This window comes from Chenopodium album, chromosome 1 (assembly GCF_948465745.1).
Source record: "Chenopodium album chromosome 1, dcCheAlbu1.1, whole genome shotgun sequence".
Taxonomy (NCBI): Eukaryota; Viridiplantae; Streptophyta; class Magnoliopsida; order Caryophyllales; family Amaranthaceae; genus Chenopodium; species Chenopodium album.
In genome coordinates this window covers 745231-759417 of record NC_137834.1, presented here as the reverse complement: position 1 = coordinate 759417, position 14187 = coordinate 745231, and the positions used below count along the sequence as shown (strand labels likewise).

Here is a 14187-nt window from a genome sequence, read left to right as displayed (position 1 = left end):
GATTGGCTTTCTTTTTTGATTTTTATTAAGGTTACTATAAATTAATTATAAAACTTGAATTGATGACTCAAGGATCGAGCTGCAGCTCTCTTCTTATGTCATATTCAACCTTCAACTTATATTTTCAACTTGTATTGTGATTATAATTTTCTCTGTTTAACTGGTTACTGAAGAATGTTGTACAAGGCAGGGTGTGACCTAACCTTAACTCTCAAATCACCTCAGTACATCACTTTAATTCTTTTTCTTAAGATTACATTACCTATCTTGCTCAAAAGTACAAAAGATGGATATGAGACTGTTTAGGAAACCAGGAAGGGGCAAAGGGCTGAAAGGTTGAGTCATTCATTGGCAAACACTTCATTTTCAAAGAAGAATACATCAGTGACAAAGTTCTCATCTTATGATGTCTGCATTCAACTCAAATCATGTTTTCCAAATACGCGTGAGGGATCCTCTGTTACGTACACTCTCTCCAGCCAAACACAATAAATAGCCACTGCTGGAGATCAATGCCATGGTGCCTATTTCTAGCAATTTTCTTCCTGCAGGTATACACCGTCCAATCAAGTGCTGAGTTCGATCTTACAGCCTTCCCTGCGATTATGCATGCAACAATTGCACAATTCCTTTTCCGGTTTGCTAATTGCCAGCCCTGCGCTATTGTGTTACCAATTCATTTTTAATAGTAAGAGTGGTTCTTTTGCTGATATTATCATCTTGACAAACTAACTAAAGAGAGGTAAATAAACATGCCACATTACTTGAGTTTTGGAAACTTGCAACCGATGTCAAAGATGATTGAATATGGAGTTGGTTACCAATGTTGAAGATGATTAAATATGGAGTTGGTTACAAATACAACGTAACAAAGCATTAGAAAGCCGGTGAGTGAAGGGAAGACAGTGTCACCTATTAGTCTATTACTTGTCCTCTTCAACTTATTTTTAAAAATTTGTTAATTATTCTTTGACAAAATCAAATCAAATCATAAATATTTATGTTACATTGTAACTCTTAATTTCATTTAATTATTGTTAAATATATTTAACTACGTATGAATAAATGTTATGAAAATTACACATTTGAAAAGTATAAATTGAAACGAATCTAACAAGATCTCACTTGACTAAACTGATATTATAGCTGATTCTTAATTTAATAGCGCTAAACTTGATAAGAATGAGACATCTCGAGCTTGAATGAGCTTATAAAAGTGTTGTTCGAGTTTGACCCCTTAAGAGGTTATCATGTTGTAATCAAGCTTGAGCAAACTATGAATGAACTTAAATAAGTTATCCAATACCATTATTTTTTTAGTCAAAAGTTCTATATGAGCGAGTTTGTTTGTAAGTAGTTCGTGAATACATCAACTCATTTACGCCCCTATCCAGATATAACTTAGTAATACAGAGTAATACTAGTATATATTTAATAGAATTAAAAGTAAAATTACGAATAATGCAAAAAGTCAAATCGTGTCAATCATTTGAATCGGTAAAAACAAAACAAAAAAAAAAAAAAAGTATGTGGCGACACTAGTCATGAAGTCATCTATAAACCAAATCTTTGGATTAGGATTTCGATTTCCTTCCTATTTTCAAGGTGAGTGAACTAAAATGGCAACTTTATTCACTCTAACTCCTTCATCAAACTCTTCCTTCTTCACCCCATTCAAAACCACCCTTAACTCAAAACCCCATTTTCCCACTCTCAGAAATCCTCTCTCAATCAGATGTTTCCGGCCACCGGAAACCGGCACACCACCGGAGATTCAGAAATTCTGGGGTTGGCTCTCCGACAAAGGCATAATCAATGCAAAATGCCCTGTAAAACCAGGGATTGTTCCAGAAGGATTAGGACTAGTTGCCCAGAAAGATATAGCCAGAAACGAGGTCGTTTTGGAGGTTCCCAAGAAGTTTTGGATAAACCCAGATACAGTTGCAGCTTCAGAAATTGGGTCAGTTTGTACTGGGCTTAAGCCTTGGGTTTCTGTTGCTTTGTTTCTGATGAGAGAGAAAAAATTGGGTGATTCTTCTGCTTGGAAGCCTTACATTGATATTTTGCCTGATTCTACTAATTCTACAATTTATTGGTATGTTTTTTGGTTAATTTGAATGGTTTATTTATGTAATTTTGGCATTTTTAGTGGTTTAATTAATGGGTTTAAGCTAAATGAAGTTTTGGTTGTTGTTTTGCAGAGCAGGTCAGAAGAAGAACTCTCTGAGCTTCAAGGTTAGTTCAGATTTTCTACTCTAAAGTCGTTTGTGATTGTTATACTTTGAAATTATTCATTACCTTGTTCGGATTTAGTTGTCACATTACTAGTCGGGTGTGCTATCATGGTGAAAATGTTATCTGGAATGTGGGAGTATTTACTATCTCTGTCCGGAATTAGTTGTCGCATTACTAATTTGATTGTGCTATCATGACAAGAATGATTTTGGTATGAGGGGGTATCATCATTTATTTATTTTTTGTTTTGAATCATGTTGAAATTATGGTGTTAGGAAATCTGAATTAAATGCTAGCTCCCACATGATCCTATAACAATGCTCACAGCTCACACGCTTACCTCGCAAGTGGGAGATGATAGTATCATATGTTTGCATTATTTAATTTGCACTTGTTAAGAGGCTTTATTCTGATTCACGATCAACAATGCTAGCAACACAGCAAACATTGTTCCATGATTGATGTCAAATTGATATAGAAACCTTTATCCATGTTTCCATTCAAACCATCGATTTTCTAGTATTGATGTCAAATTGATATAATAGTTCCATGATTTGTTGGACCGTCTCTGTGGCTACTGGGTAAGTTTCATCAGTATAAGCTTCTCAAACTGCTTCACTTCTTTCATGGCACTTCATTTTAAATGCTTCTTGTTATCACCTGAAGTTAGGAAGTAAGAGGGACTTTATCTATCTTAAACTAATATAAGTGTTATACACAATATTGTATTAGTCTGTTCAAGAATCAAGAGTGGTACACTAATATCTTGTTTTGGAATGAAGAGTGTTGAATAGTATATATGCTCTTTTGAATTTAGTATGGAGGTTTGTGTTATTTGGAAATTGGTTGTTGAGCCAAAACAACGCCTATTTATCCTGTTCAAAATATCAAATATATATGTGGACATTGAAGAGTTTCTTTTGATGGCAATTTCTGATTTGCCTACTATAATGTCATCTGTAACATCCTTGTAGGTAGCCAGTTGCTGAACACGACATTGGGTGTGAAGGAGTTAGTAGCAAATGAGTTTGCAAAATTGGAAGAAGTAATAGTTCCCAACAAGCGATTATTCCCTTTTGATATAACACTAGATGACTTTCTTTGGGCATTTGGAATGCTAAGATCAAGAGCATTCACTCGCCTTGAGGGCCAAAGTCTTGTTCTAATCCCCATGGCTGATTTGGTAAATTCTCTATTTTATTCTCCGTAAATTACATGATTTGGTAATGAAATTTTCAAATATTTATTTTTAGATATTTATAATGCATGATCAATATTCTTTGCCCTTGGATATGACAAATGTCTGATATATGCATCATTACGGAGTACAATATTGAGGATGTCTGTAGTAACTTTTAGTTGGGAAATTTAAAAACCTAACATGTAGAAATGGGTGCAACAGATCAATCACAGTCCTGATATAACAGCACAAGATTATGCCTGGGAAGTCAGGGGAGCTGGTCTGTTCTCTAGAGAACTTCTATTTTCACTTAGGAATCCCATCCCAGTGAAAGCTGGTGGACAGGTAATTTTTCGCTCTCTAATTTAAATTTGAAGTATGTGCTTATTTTAAATGTCAAATGCCTATTATAATATTAATGGCCCACGACCCCCACGTTGCTTAAAATCTAAGTTGGATGATGAATTCTGAAGTTCATTTAATACTCAAAATGCTTATGTCCCCGTGCTTGTATTCATTACTACTTAAAAAACATTCCATGGCTGTATCACGATCAACAATTTTTTTCTACAGGTATTGATCCAATATGATTTGAACAAGAGCAATGCTGAGTTAGCCTTGGATTATGGGTTCACAGAATCGAGATCAGAACGAAATGCATACACTTTAACACTGGAGATACCTGAGTCAGATCCTTTTTTTGGAGACAAGCTAGACATAGCTGAGTCAAATGGCATGGGAGAAACTGCCTACTTCGATATTGTATTAGGCCAGCCTCTTCCAGCTATTATGCTCCCATATCTGAGGCTTTTGGCACTTGGTGGAGACGATGCTTTTCTCTTGGAGTCTATTTTCAGGAACTCTATATGGGGCCATCTTGATCTTCCTGTAAGCCCTTCTAATGAGGAGCTCATATGCCAAGTGATTCGCAATGCTTGTACATCTGCTCTTTCTGGTTACAGTACCACCATCGAAGAGGTTAGTTTGTCCCTGGTCTCCCTTTTCGGATCAAAATTAGATTTTATATCCTCTTTTTCCTTCTATTAATTTTATTTCAGATTTAGTGAGGCCCTTTAATTGACTTCTCTCTTTAATTATGCCACAATAACAATAATTCATGCTTGGTGTAGGATGAGAAGTTGTTGGCACAAGGGGATTTAGATTTGAGGCTTGAGATTGCTATAACAATAAGATTGGGGGAAAAGAAGGTGTTGCAACAGATCGATGAGGTTTTCAAAGAAAGAGAGACGGAATTGGGTGGCTTTGAATACTACCAAGAGAGGAGGCTTAAGGATCTAGGTCTTGCCGGGGCACAGGGAGAGAAACTCCCTTGGATAGGAGAGGTTTAGTTATATTAGTTGATTGTACGTAATGCAGCCAATGAAAACACATTCATAGTTTTTATACTGGCTACTAGAGAAAATCACTTGCCTGAAATTGTATATGAAGAGATTGAATGCTATAGCATCTCCCGTTGTGTATCTTGCAGATCAGCTATTGGATGTAGTTACAGTGTATGGTGCATGGAATTTCACTTAAAATTTTCTCTTCTCACTTAATGTGTAGGCAAAGCTGATCCACTACATTAAACATGCATCTGAGGGTTAAACCAACATACTCCAGTTAGTTCGGAGATTTGACAGTGTGGTGCTGTACTTGAGATGCTGTAGTCACACAAGAGTACAAGACTATCTCCTGTTAACGCGAATAGCTTGTTGAAATTATTCAGCTTTTATTCATTTTCTCGGTTTCTCCTATGATTTTGGAAACTATAGTACAAGATAGTACCAACCTTCTCTCTTCTTTATGTTGTTTTATGTTCTTTCCCCTTTTTTTCTTCATAATGTTTAGTTCTATCTACTGGTCATATCCTCAAAAAGGAGGCTTTTGTGATGAACCTTACCTCATGATCATATAACACAAAATATACTTGCACTCTGAATTGAGCAATTGACATACCACTTTGTGAACACAGTAAATTGAACTTTAACTTGCAATCTACCCATGTCAATCTTAGTGATAGGAACTTAATCACTTATGAAGATAGGATCGTATAGAGCATATCGAGAATCATGAACATATGTCCATGACCTAATTACACTTTATTAAAATTGACGATATTCTGTCAATAGGATTAGGGTACTCGATACCTTGTACATGTCTTTGACATAAACACAGAGAGTACCAATAAAACCTTCCCTTTGAAGATCATTTTCAATGTTGATTCATGGCAAAAGTTGCCACTAGTATGATCACATTCAAATGCACAGTTCACACAGACAAAACACTTCGTATTATACTACCGAGTCAAGAAGAAACTTACATTTCATAACTTATATTAACTTTTATGGAGTTTGATTCAGGTGAAAAATAAATTACACTTTACAAGTTAGGGAGAAAAGAAAATAGAAGTCGAAAATTCTAATGCTCTGCTGAAAGCTATGGTAAAAAATAAAAAAAAAAAAAGGCAGAAATGAGAACCAAACTGCTGCTTTTGCAGAATGATATCAGTTTATACCTCCTACTTATCACTCTTCATCATAAACAATCTCTCCTAAACTCATGGCAGAAATGTACCAAGTCGATCACGATTAAACTATAGTAACCTATCGAGGCAACCTCCTAATTTTAAAATTTGCTAAGAGACTATACTCAACCTTGAGTGCAAAGCATCATTATACTCTGGTTTTGGTAAGACTAAATCAGCTTTAAGCAGACTGCAAGTACGAACGAGAATTCATGTTCACCTTCCACTTCCCTTGACTATTCACAAGACATCTTTGCATCCGAATTCATGGCCGCGCAAACCTCTCAGGATAAGCAGACCAAAGGCTTTCAAGGACTCACCCGTGATCACCTGATTATAGACAAATTAGCTCTAAGTATCAAACTTGTCAATTGAAACCTCGATGTAAAACACTTGTGTTATTGGCTGCTATCACGTCATTGCAATGTAAATCTTTGCACAGGCACTCCTGCGGATTAGCATAAAAATAATCCTCCTCTTTTGGTCTATCAGGGATAACATTCCTCAATACAGGTTGTCCTGATCTGTTTACATGTGCCTCGTTAACAGCAACAACAAAACTGTCCCATGATAAAGTTCCATTCTGATGTAAATCGATTAATCCAACAAGCCTCTTCCGATACAATAATATGGTTTTCTTGAAACCAAGATACCTGAAATAAATTGATTATTAATAGTCAGCATCATAATTTTAGTTAGCGTGGATGATAGATACCTCCGTTACTTCAAAAAATGAATAGGAGAAACTCCCACTTTGTTCATATAGCTTCATTCAATATTCATTTCATTTTTTAGCAAGTTCAATCCCCAAGAGAAGTATGATAGATACCTGCGATGACCTTCAACTAGCCTTGCCATGTTTCCATCATACGTTGGAACAAATGTATTACTAGCAACTGAAACCATAAAATCTAAGGCTGCCATTTGAGAAGAATGATTCCGGAATTGCCTTAAATCATCTGGATCAAGCAGCATATCCTTCTTAATCTGCAATCATATAGAGTAGGTGAATATTGCGCACAAACTCATTGGATGAGTCAAGTACTGAAACACATTGATTTCAGACATTCAGGTCATGCCTAGCAAGTAAAGCAATTTTGCAGATAGCAGTAATACTACACCCTTATATATTCATATATATTCAACAAATCTCAAATTCACCTTCGTGCCCAAACAAAAACCAAGGGAAATGTTGGAATCCTTAGCATTCCTGGTGTTGCAACCAACATCAGCTATAGTAACACTCACAGTGGCCAAGAGAGTGGATTTAAGAACTACAAGGGCAGGAATTAAGTTACAGATTGTCAATCATGATGGAGAGCATGAATGTAGTGAGCAAAGCCAAGTGCAGTTGTGAAACAGAGAAATACGTCAGACACTCAGACTGGAACGCAAACAACAGATCAGCACATTGCACAGATTGACGCTATCTTATTCGGATAAATTATAAGCCTAAATACACCTAATGCATCTCTTTCCATGCCAGTGAGACATACATCACTTTCCAAGCCAATGAGCCATACACATTACAATAATTTTTTAAAAAAAATTCAAGTCAAAGCTCAATAAGGTGTACTAGAATGGTCCCATAGTTGTAAAGCTATGTAATCTACGAAATCCAAAAGCCCTGTCAACCGGACATAAAAAGTCAAACATATTGCATTGCACCCTATTAAGCACTTCGAACCCCCCCGCCCCCCTAGACAGAGGGCCCGACAAACAGAGGACCCAACAAACGATCACAAAAATATATATCTCACAATATTTTGGAAACAAAGGAGGAAATTATATAACATCAAACAAGTACTAGATAGCCAAAAAAAATCACAATATAAAAGCAGCTGTCTGCCAAATCAGACAAAGTAGCAGATTGCAAATTTAGCAGTGTTCGACAATAATTTTTTGTCACTAACCGTATTAGGAAATGCAGCCCGTAAAGCTGCAAGTCTTCTTTCACTTCCATAAATTTCTCCGGAAGCAATATAGATCTGGGTAGTCTTATCAAAACCCAGCGACTGAAGAATTAAAGCAGTCTCCTCTGGCGTAAGAGGACATAAACCTTGAGCCCTCTTCTCCTCAGAATTGATCTCCTTGTCCCTCCACCACGGGTATGCATACCTAAATAAAATGCATATTTCAACCGAAGCTAAATAAATTTCTTCATACAGGAATACCAGATCACATCAGAGAAATCAGAAAATATAACAGGTGCACAAGGATGACTACATAACTTTTCAAAGCAGGATTAAATTATTTTCCGCACTTAAGCAAAAGATTCCGTTGAAGGGGAGAGAGCATAAAAGAATGACAAGATGTCCTCATATCAGGCACCAGAAAATAACTGAATAATTAACATATCAAGCTTTCATACAATATATGAACTCTATATTTAAGGTGAATGACAGAACATGCCGAAAAATATTGGAGAAAAAATTAGGATATTTCGACAAGTCAAATCCCAAGTCCAAAGATTTTGCCTATATAAATTTCAAATTTGGCCGCAATGTGTTTACTCTATTTTCCCCATTCCTTCCCCTCTGGCCCCTCTCTCCTTGTATCAGGCACAAGAAAATAACAGAACAATTGACATATCAAGCCTTCATACAATATATCAACTCTATATTAAAGGTGAATGACACACAACATGCCTAAAGAAAATAGGAGAAAAAATTAGGATATTTCGACAAGTTAAATCCCAAGTCCGAAGATTTTGCCCATATAAATTTAAAATTTGGCCCCAATGTTTTTACACAGTTCTCCCCTCCGGCCCTTCTCTCCCACTATACTTCTTCCCCTTGCCCAGCACAACCACCAACGCTACTGAAAGTCTGAAACTCGAGGGTATCAATTATCAATCCTACACTCATTCTCACACCATTTCCATCAATGGCGGAATCTCTCAACAAAACCCATCCTTCGTCTCATTAGCAGCTGAACCATTGACAAGGTTCAAAACAACACCAGGGCCCAACGGTTTACATCCCTCCACAAAAATCATCAGAATTTACGATGAGAATCTTGAATTCTTGACATCCTTGAAGTTGATAGGTTTAAGTGTCCTTAGTCCTTACCGGCCTCTACCTCTAAAACCTATGGGCACTTTGTGACACCAAGTAGAAGAATATCCTTCTTGAATTGGGTGGAGGAGAGCCTGACCTCAAATAGAAATGGGGGCTGCCGGTCATTAGCCAAAGAGGAAGAAAAGGGAGTAAAAGAGGGGGGGGGGGGGGGGATATATGGATGGCGAGTTATAAAAAATGGAGAAGTTGATTAGAATGTGAGTTAGTAGGGATGTCAATGGGCAGCATGGATGCAAATGATGTTCACCCCCACCCCCATCCTTGCTTAAAATTTCCATCCTCATCCCAGTCCCATCACCTAGGGTAGGTACAAAATTCAAAACCATCCCTACTCCACCACCCACCCACTTGGCACTCAAACCCACCAAATACCCACCTTATCCACCCAAGATCCACCTTACACGCCCATTTTTAAAGTCTAAATTTTGGTAAATTTTAACCTACTTTTGAACACATTAATTTAATTTTGTTATTTAAAAATAAAAATAATTCTTTAAACTCCAAACACATCTCTCATTTCTCTTGAGCACAAGTGTTTAGAGTGTAATGAAGTCATATTGATTAACAGAAAATAAATAAATAAAAAGTAGGTGCAGTCTAATCTTATATCATGCACAGAGAGAGAGTAGGGTTTTCTTGATTAGCGTATAATGATTACAATCAATACACTATATAATAAAAATATTATATAAAACCCATGGCTATGCATGGGTATGGTCAGGGCAAGGTGGCAATAAGTTGTTATTCACAAAAGTAAGGCTTTTTTAACACATCTATGGCTGAGTGCATTCTTGTAATTAAATACTGTGGATAGAAAATCTTAAACCCAATTGGCAACTTCAAACTTAAAAGAGCACACCAGATTCAATATTCAAGTAAAAGACAATTGTTGGCAACGAATAAGCTAGCTCAAAAACTCAGAAACCAAAATCTTATTCTATTTACCACAATTAAAACAAGTCTTTCACACACATCATACCATTTAATAAAGGCAAACATTCTTTGCAGGAAATTTTATTAGAATGTCAGCAAACCAACCTCATCTGCTTAAGTTCCTCAGCTTCCTCCTCAGTGCAGCCATGGTTACAACCAGAGAAAGCCAGCATGTCCATCTCATATCTCAGATGCAAAGCAACAAAAGGCCCCTTTGCTTGAAGTAGATGGATCAACTTGTATCCCAGCGCCTCAATCTCAGGAGTGAATTTTAGAGCCTTAAAATTAACACGGCACCTGAGTCTCTGAAATTCAAGGGGAAGTCCATTGTTCGCTAAACGTGCATCCGTTTTGTTAAAATGTATCACTTTATACTTCTCAAAAAGAGGCAGAACCTGCATAATGCCCATCAGGTGAGGAGTAATGTATCAATAGAAAGAGATGTTGAAAAAGCACAACAAAAAAGTCAAGCTAATTTTTTCTTCAGCAAAAACCATCCATTTTCATCAACCCACTAGCATGGACAGTTTGTGTGAACTATGAAGTCACCATTAAGGCTATCAGAAGAAAGACATGGTCAAACAAGCAGATTAACAAGCTTCAACCAACATAATGACAGATAAAATATCACTTTCAAGGCAAGCCAAAATAGGACACCCTTCGATTTCCTCTTACTGGCATTTCAAACTGCCAAATAACAATCCAAGTCATAGAGATACATCCAATTGAGTTGAGAATGCTACTAACGATTCCAAGTCCATTTTTCATAAACAATTTTAGCCTTCAAGCATTAAGGCACGAATTAAAGGAATCTACAAAGCTAGAACACTTGAGCCAAATCATCAAAATGCCCTAAGCACAAAGAATAAAATTTAAAATTACATATAACCAACAATTACCATTTCAGCATGCTCAACAGATTTGTGAAAACGTAAATTTGCATAATGAAGCACTCAAAGTCCATGACAACTAAACGATCTATCAAGACATACATTGCTACAGAAATCACTTTATATTTGGATTCCATCACTTCCATGTCAACAAAATAATAACATGAAAATCCCATCTCCTATGTAATCCAAAAATCATCCTTGAAATGTTCTTTAAAGTGAAGGAACAAACCTGCTGGAAATAATATTTATCACTGGACCAGCTAATTGGTTGCATAACTAGTGGCCGGAAACCATGCTTCCTATTATATCTCTTTGGTAACCTCCTAATTATCCGAACCTCATCCCTTAGGGAATCAATGAAATGTTTCACATCAAAGATGTCCTCAAAATCACTGCAATATGATTTACAGGGATTAGGAGTATACAAAATTACCTCAAAGAGAAATACTTTACCCCACCGAACAAGTTATACCTTGTATCTGCCCAGAAGGATGTCTTATCAAGCTCTGGGACAACCAAAGTGAGATTTAAGAAACGAGCAACTGTCACCATGTCACATATCTGAAATACAAGAAACCTAAGATAAGTAGATGACAACCTATGATGTGAAGATGAGTAAGCTAACAAAAAACTTAGAACAAGAACACAAACCGCAGCACGCATTTGATTCAAACCTCCATTACATGTTACTCTTAGATAACCATTACTTGTGTAGTTTCCTGCAATCAGTAAATACAAAATTGATCAGCTAATTGAACCCTTTCAACATCTTTATTTTCTACATGAAAAAAGAGACTCTACCAATCAAAGAAAAAACTTACAAAGCAGGCCCATGAGTCATAAAGTAAGGTAAAATTTGATTTGTTTCAAAAGCAAGATAAAATTTGATGCCAGAATGCAACTCATTACAAATCATGAGGTTGACACAAGATTCAATAATAGAATGCAATGAATTACAAATTCAATACAAGCATATAATGAACTCAATGCTACAACATTTTTAAGACAGATTTTTTTTTTTTTTTTTAATCCAGTGAAGCAAAGAGATAAACAGAATTGCACATCTAAACAAACAAAATTCCAGAACATATCTGCTTGAATGTAAATTGCCGTAGAAAAAGAATTTAAACTAGCTTGTAGGACAAACAAGTCACACCAAATACCACTGCCATCCACAAACAAAATTTTTACACATGGCAGTGATACTAATGTTTCTATTCTTGGCCTTGTGCCACAAATTTTGGAAAAATTATTCCCTAATCAAAGCAATGATCTCAGATATCAATGCAAAAAGGTACAGCAGATGATCTTTTGTTACTATTTCTATATATATACTTATCTCAACAGGAGAAAAGTAGATTACCCACATCTTCCCTTGATGAAGAACTATGAATACAACCCTAAATATTCAAAACTTAGACGATGCTTTTGAGGATAAAAGGAGAATCCAAACGAAGTTTAAAGAGGATATAGATAATCTAGCTTGCCACCTACTTTTGTTGAAGCTAGTTGTGAAATCATAAACTCATAAAGAATATGTAACCATCGTTCTAGATTTTACCATATCTTGTAAATATTATCCATTCCATTATACGTTGCATCCTTATTAAGAACTCTGTAACACTTCAAACATTGATCAATCCGAGAACTCTAAAGCAAGGAGAATTACACATTTCGACACTATACTCTAGTGTCCTTAGTACATAGCGGTAATATAACACACGCTGTAAGAAATAATGATTAGAACTCATTATCTAAAAACCTACTAACTTCTGAGGCCCATGGCTTCTCCAATGAACTCACTCAGGGATATTTCCTAAAGTGCCTATGTTATAGGTAGAAAAAATGATACCTCAACCCCGGTATCAGAGCCATGGTGTTCTATTAACATTAATCACAGCCAGCACGCGGAGTAAACTTTTCCATTTCTCTCTATCCACCACATTCCCCAAATCATTTTCGGACTAAGGCTTTGTTGTTATTGTTATCTTCATCCATCACATTAATGATTCTGATGACTCCGCGCACTCTGCACAACCCCCTCCCCTACTTCCCAAACCCGAGGCATCAGTCTCCAATCCCTCGGCAGGTAAAGTTGCAATGCAAACTCAAATTCCGACCTAATCCATAAACCAAACATCCAGGATGCTCCACAGTTCAAAAAATACAATACCATCCACAATCATTTTCATTTTTCGACAATAAAAATAACAACTAGCATCGCACCCATTTGCCCGAAAACTAATCAACATATACAGATTTCAAGCATAAGCACACCAAGCAAGCAAACCATCCAATTTAACAAACATTGTAGAATTCTTAACAGATTAAAAATGAATAAAAAATAATAATAATAAAAAAAAATTAAAAAAAAAAAAAGAAAAAAGATTGAACTCACTTAGAGGTAAGAGAGGAGGTGGAGGAGGAGCATTAGGAGAAAATGTGGAAACATGCGATAATCTATGGGAGAAACCAGCGAAGAAATGAGGATTCCATAGTTCACCAAATGCAACAAGCTGCACCAAAATAGTCCACAACAAAATGCTGGAACAAACCCTAATAAACCAAACTTTTAACCTAGTTCTCTCAAACATTGGACCCACCGGAACCTTATCATACCTCACCGCCTGTAAACCGTCCGATCTAACCTCCATTTCTCTCTCCTCTTCCACCTCATCGCCGCCGATTCATCGGACGTTAATTTTCGACGGAAAACGAGCACAATGTCGGCAAATTACAGCTTCAGAATCGATGAAATGCGGATGATTTTGAATTTGAATTTGAAATTGAAATTGAATTGAAGCGAAGCTTTAGGTTGAGGTCTTCAATGGCGTCGGAAATTGAAACCCTAGAAAATGGTGATGAAGATCGAGGAAGTGGAAATGTGAGATTGGAATGATAAGCGCAGAAACCATGAGAGAGAAAGTAGAGAGAGAAAGAGGATTCACGAGAGAGAGAAGGAGAGGGAATTTGTATTTAATCATCCATTACCAACATGAAGAAACAACCGTCTAAAAGAGAATTTTCTTTTTTTCTTTTCTTTTTTTTTCTTTTTTTTTTTTTTTTTGAAAAGTCTTTGGATTAATTTTCAAATTAAATTAAATAGGTCAAAATGTTGAATATTTTGTACCTAATCCATTTTTTTGGATGGGTTGCAAGTCAAGTAACATTACATGCTTACATGTAATGAAAGTTTTTTTTTTTTTTTTTTTTTTTTTTTTTTTTTTTTTTTTTTTTTTTTTTTTTTATGTATAGCATAACTAGTTAACTAGAAAAAAAAAAAGCATACACTTCGTATTTTAACTTTACGTATATAAGTGTAGAATATGGAGAATGTGT

General features: G+C 36.0%; 2 protein-coding genes across 2 annotated transcripts; one reads left to right on the top strand and one right to left on the bottom strand.

Moving 5' to 3' along the window:
• Window positions 1-1545: 1545 nt before the first annotated feature.
• On the top strand, window positions 1546-5154 carry LOC145639202 (fructose-bisphosphate aldolase-lysine N-methyltransferase, chloroplastic-like). The gene is made up of 6 exons (XM_081690379.1): window positions 1546-2095; window positions 2207-2235; window positions 3210-3418; window positions 3638-3760; window positions 3989-4393; window positions 4546-5154. Exons 1-6 carry the CDS (start codon window positions 1620-1622, stop codon window positions 4762-4764), a joined length of 1461 nt encoding a protein of 486 aa, XP_081546505.1. The 5' UTR covers window positions 1546-1619; the 3' UTR covers window positions 4765-5154.
• A 568-nt stretch (window positions 5155-5722) lies between these two features.
• Window positions 5723-13793, bottom strand: LOC145604384 (rhamnogalacturonan I rhamnosyltransferase 1-like). The gene is made up of 8 exons (XM_081660616.1): window positions 13247-13793; window positions 11500-11567; window positions 11321-11409; window positions 11078-11240; window positions 10061-10350; window positions 7856-8060; window positions 6772-6929; window positions 5723-6595 (listed from the first exon to the last, which is right to left on the bottom strand). The coding sequence occupies exons 1-8, from the start codon at window positions 13500-13502 to the stop codon at window positions 6310-6312; spliced, it is 1515 nt and encodes a 504-aa protein (XP_081516742.1). The 5' UTR covers window positions 13503-13793; the 3' UTR covers window positions 5723-6309.
• Window positions 13794-14187: the final 394 nt, after the last annotated feature.

What these genes read in the sequence shown, in the direction of transcription:
- LOC145639202 (XM_081690379.1), top strand. Translation starts at nt 1,620, where the DNA reads ATGGCAACTTTATTCACTCTAACTCCTTCATCAAACTCTTCCTTCTTC. An exon ending in ACTAATTCTACAATTTATTG is followed by an intron (nt 2,096 to 2,206) that starts GTATGTTTTTTG and finishes TTTGCAGAGCAG; the next exon opens with GTCAGAAGAAGAACTCTCTG. An exon ending in TAATCCCCATGGCTGATTTG is followed by an intron (nt 3,419 to 3,637) that starts GTAAATTCTCTA and finishes TGGGTGCAACAG; the next exon opens with ATCAATCACAGTCCTGATAT.
- LOC145604384 (XM_081660616.1), bottom strand. Translation starts at nt 13,502, where the DNA reads ATGGAGGTTAGATCGGACGGTTTACAGGCGGTGAGGTATGATAAGGTT. An exon ending in ATAAATATTATTTCCAGCAG is followed by an intron (nt 10,351 to 11,077) that starts GTTTGTTCCTTC and finishes GGCATTATGCAG; the next exon opens with GTTCTGCCTCTTTTTGAGAA. An exon ending in GGGCTGCATTTCCTAATACG is followed by an intron (nt 6,930 to 7,855) that starts GTTAGTGACAAA and finishes ATATGATTGCAG; the next exon opens with ATTAAGAAGGATATGCTGCT.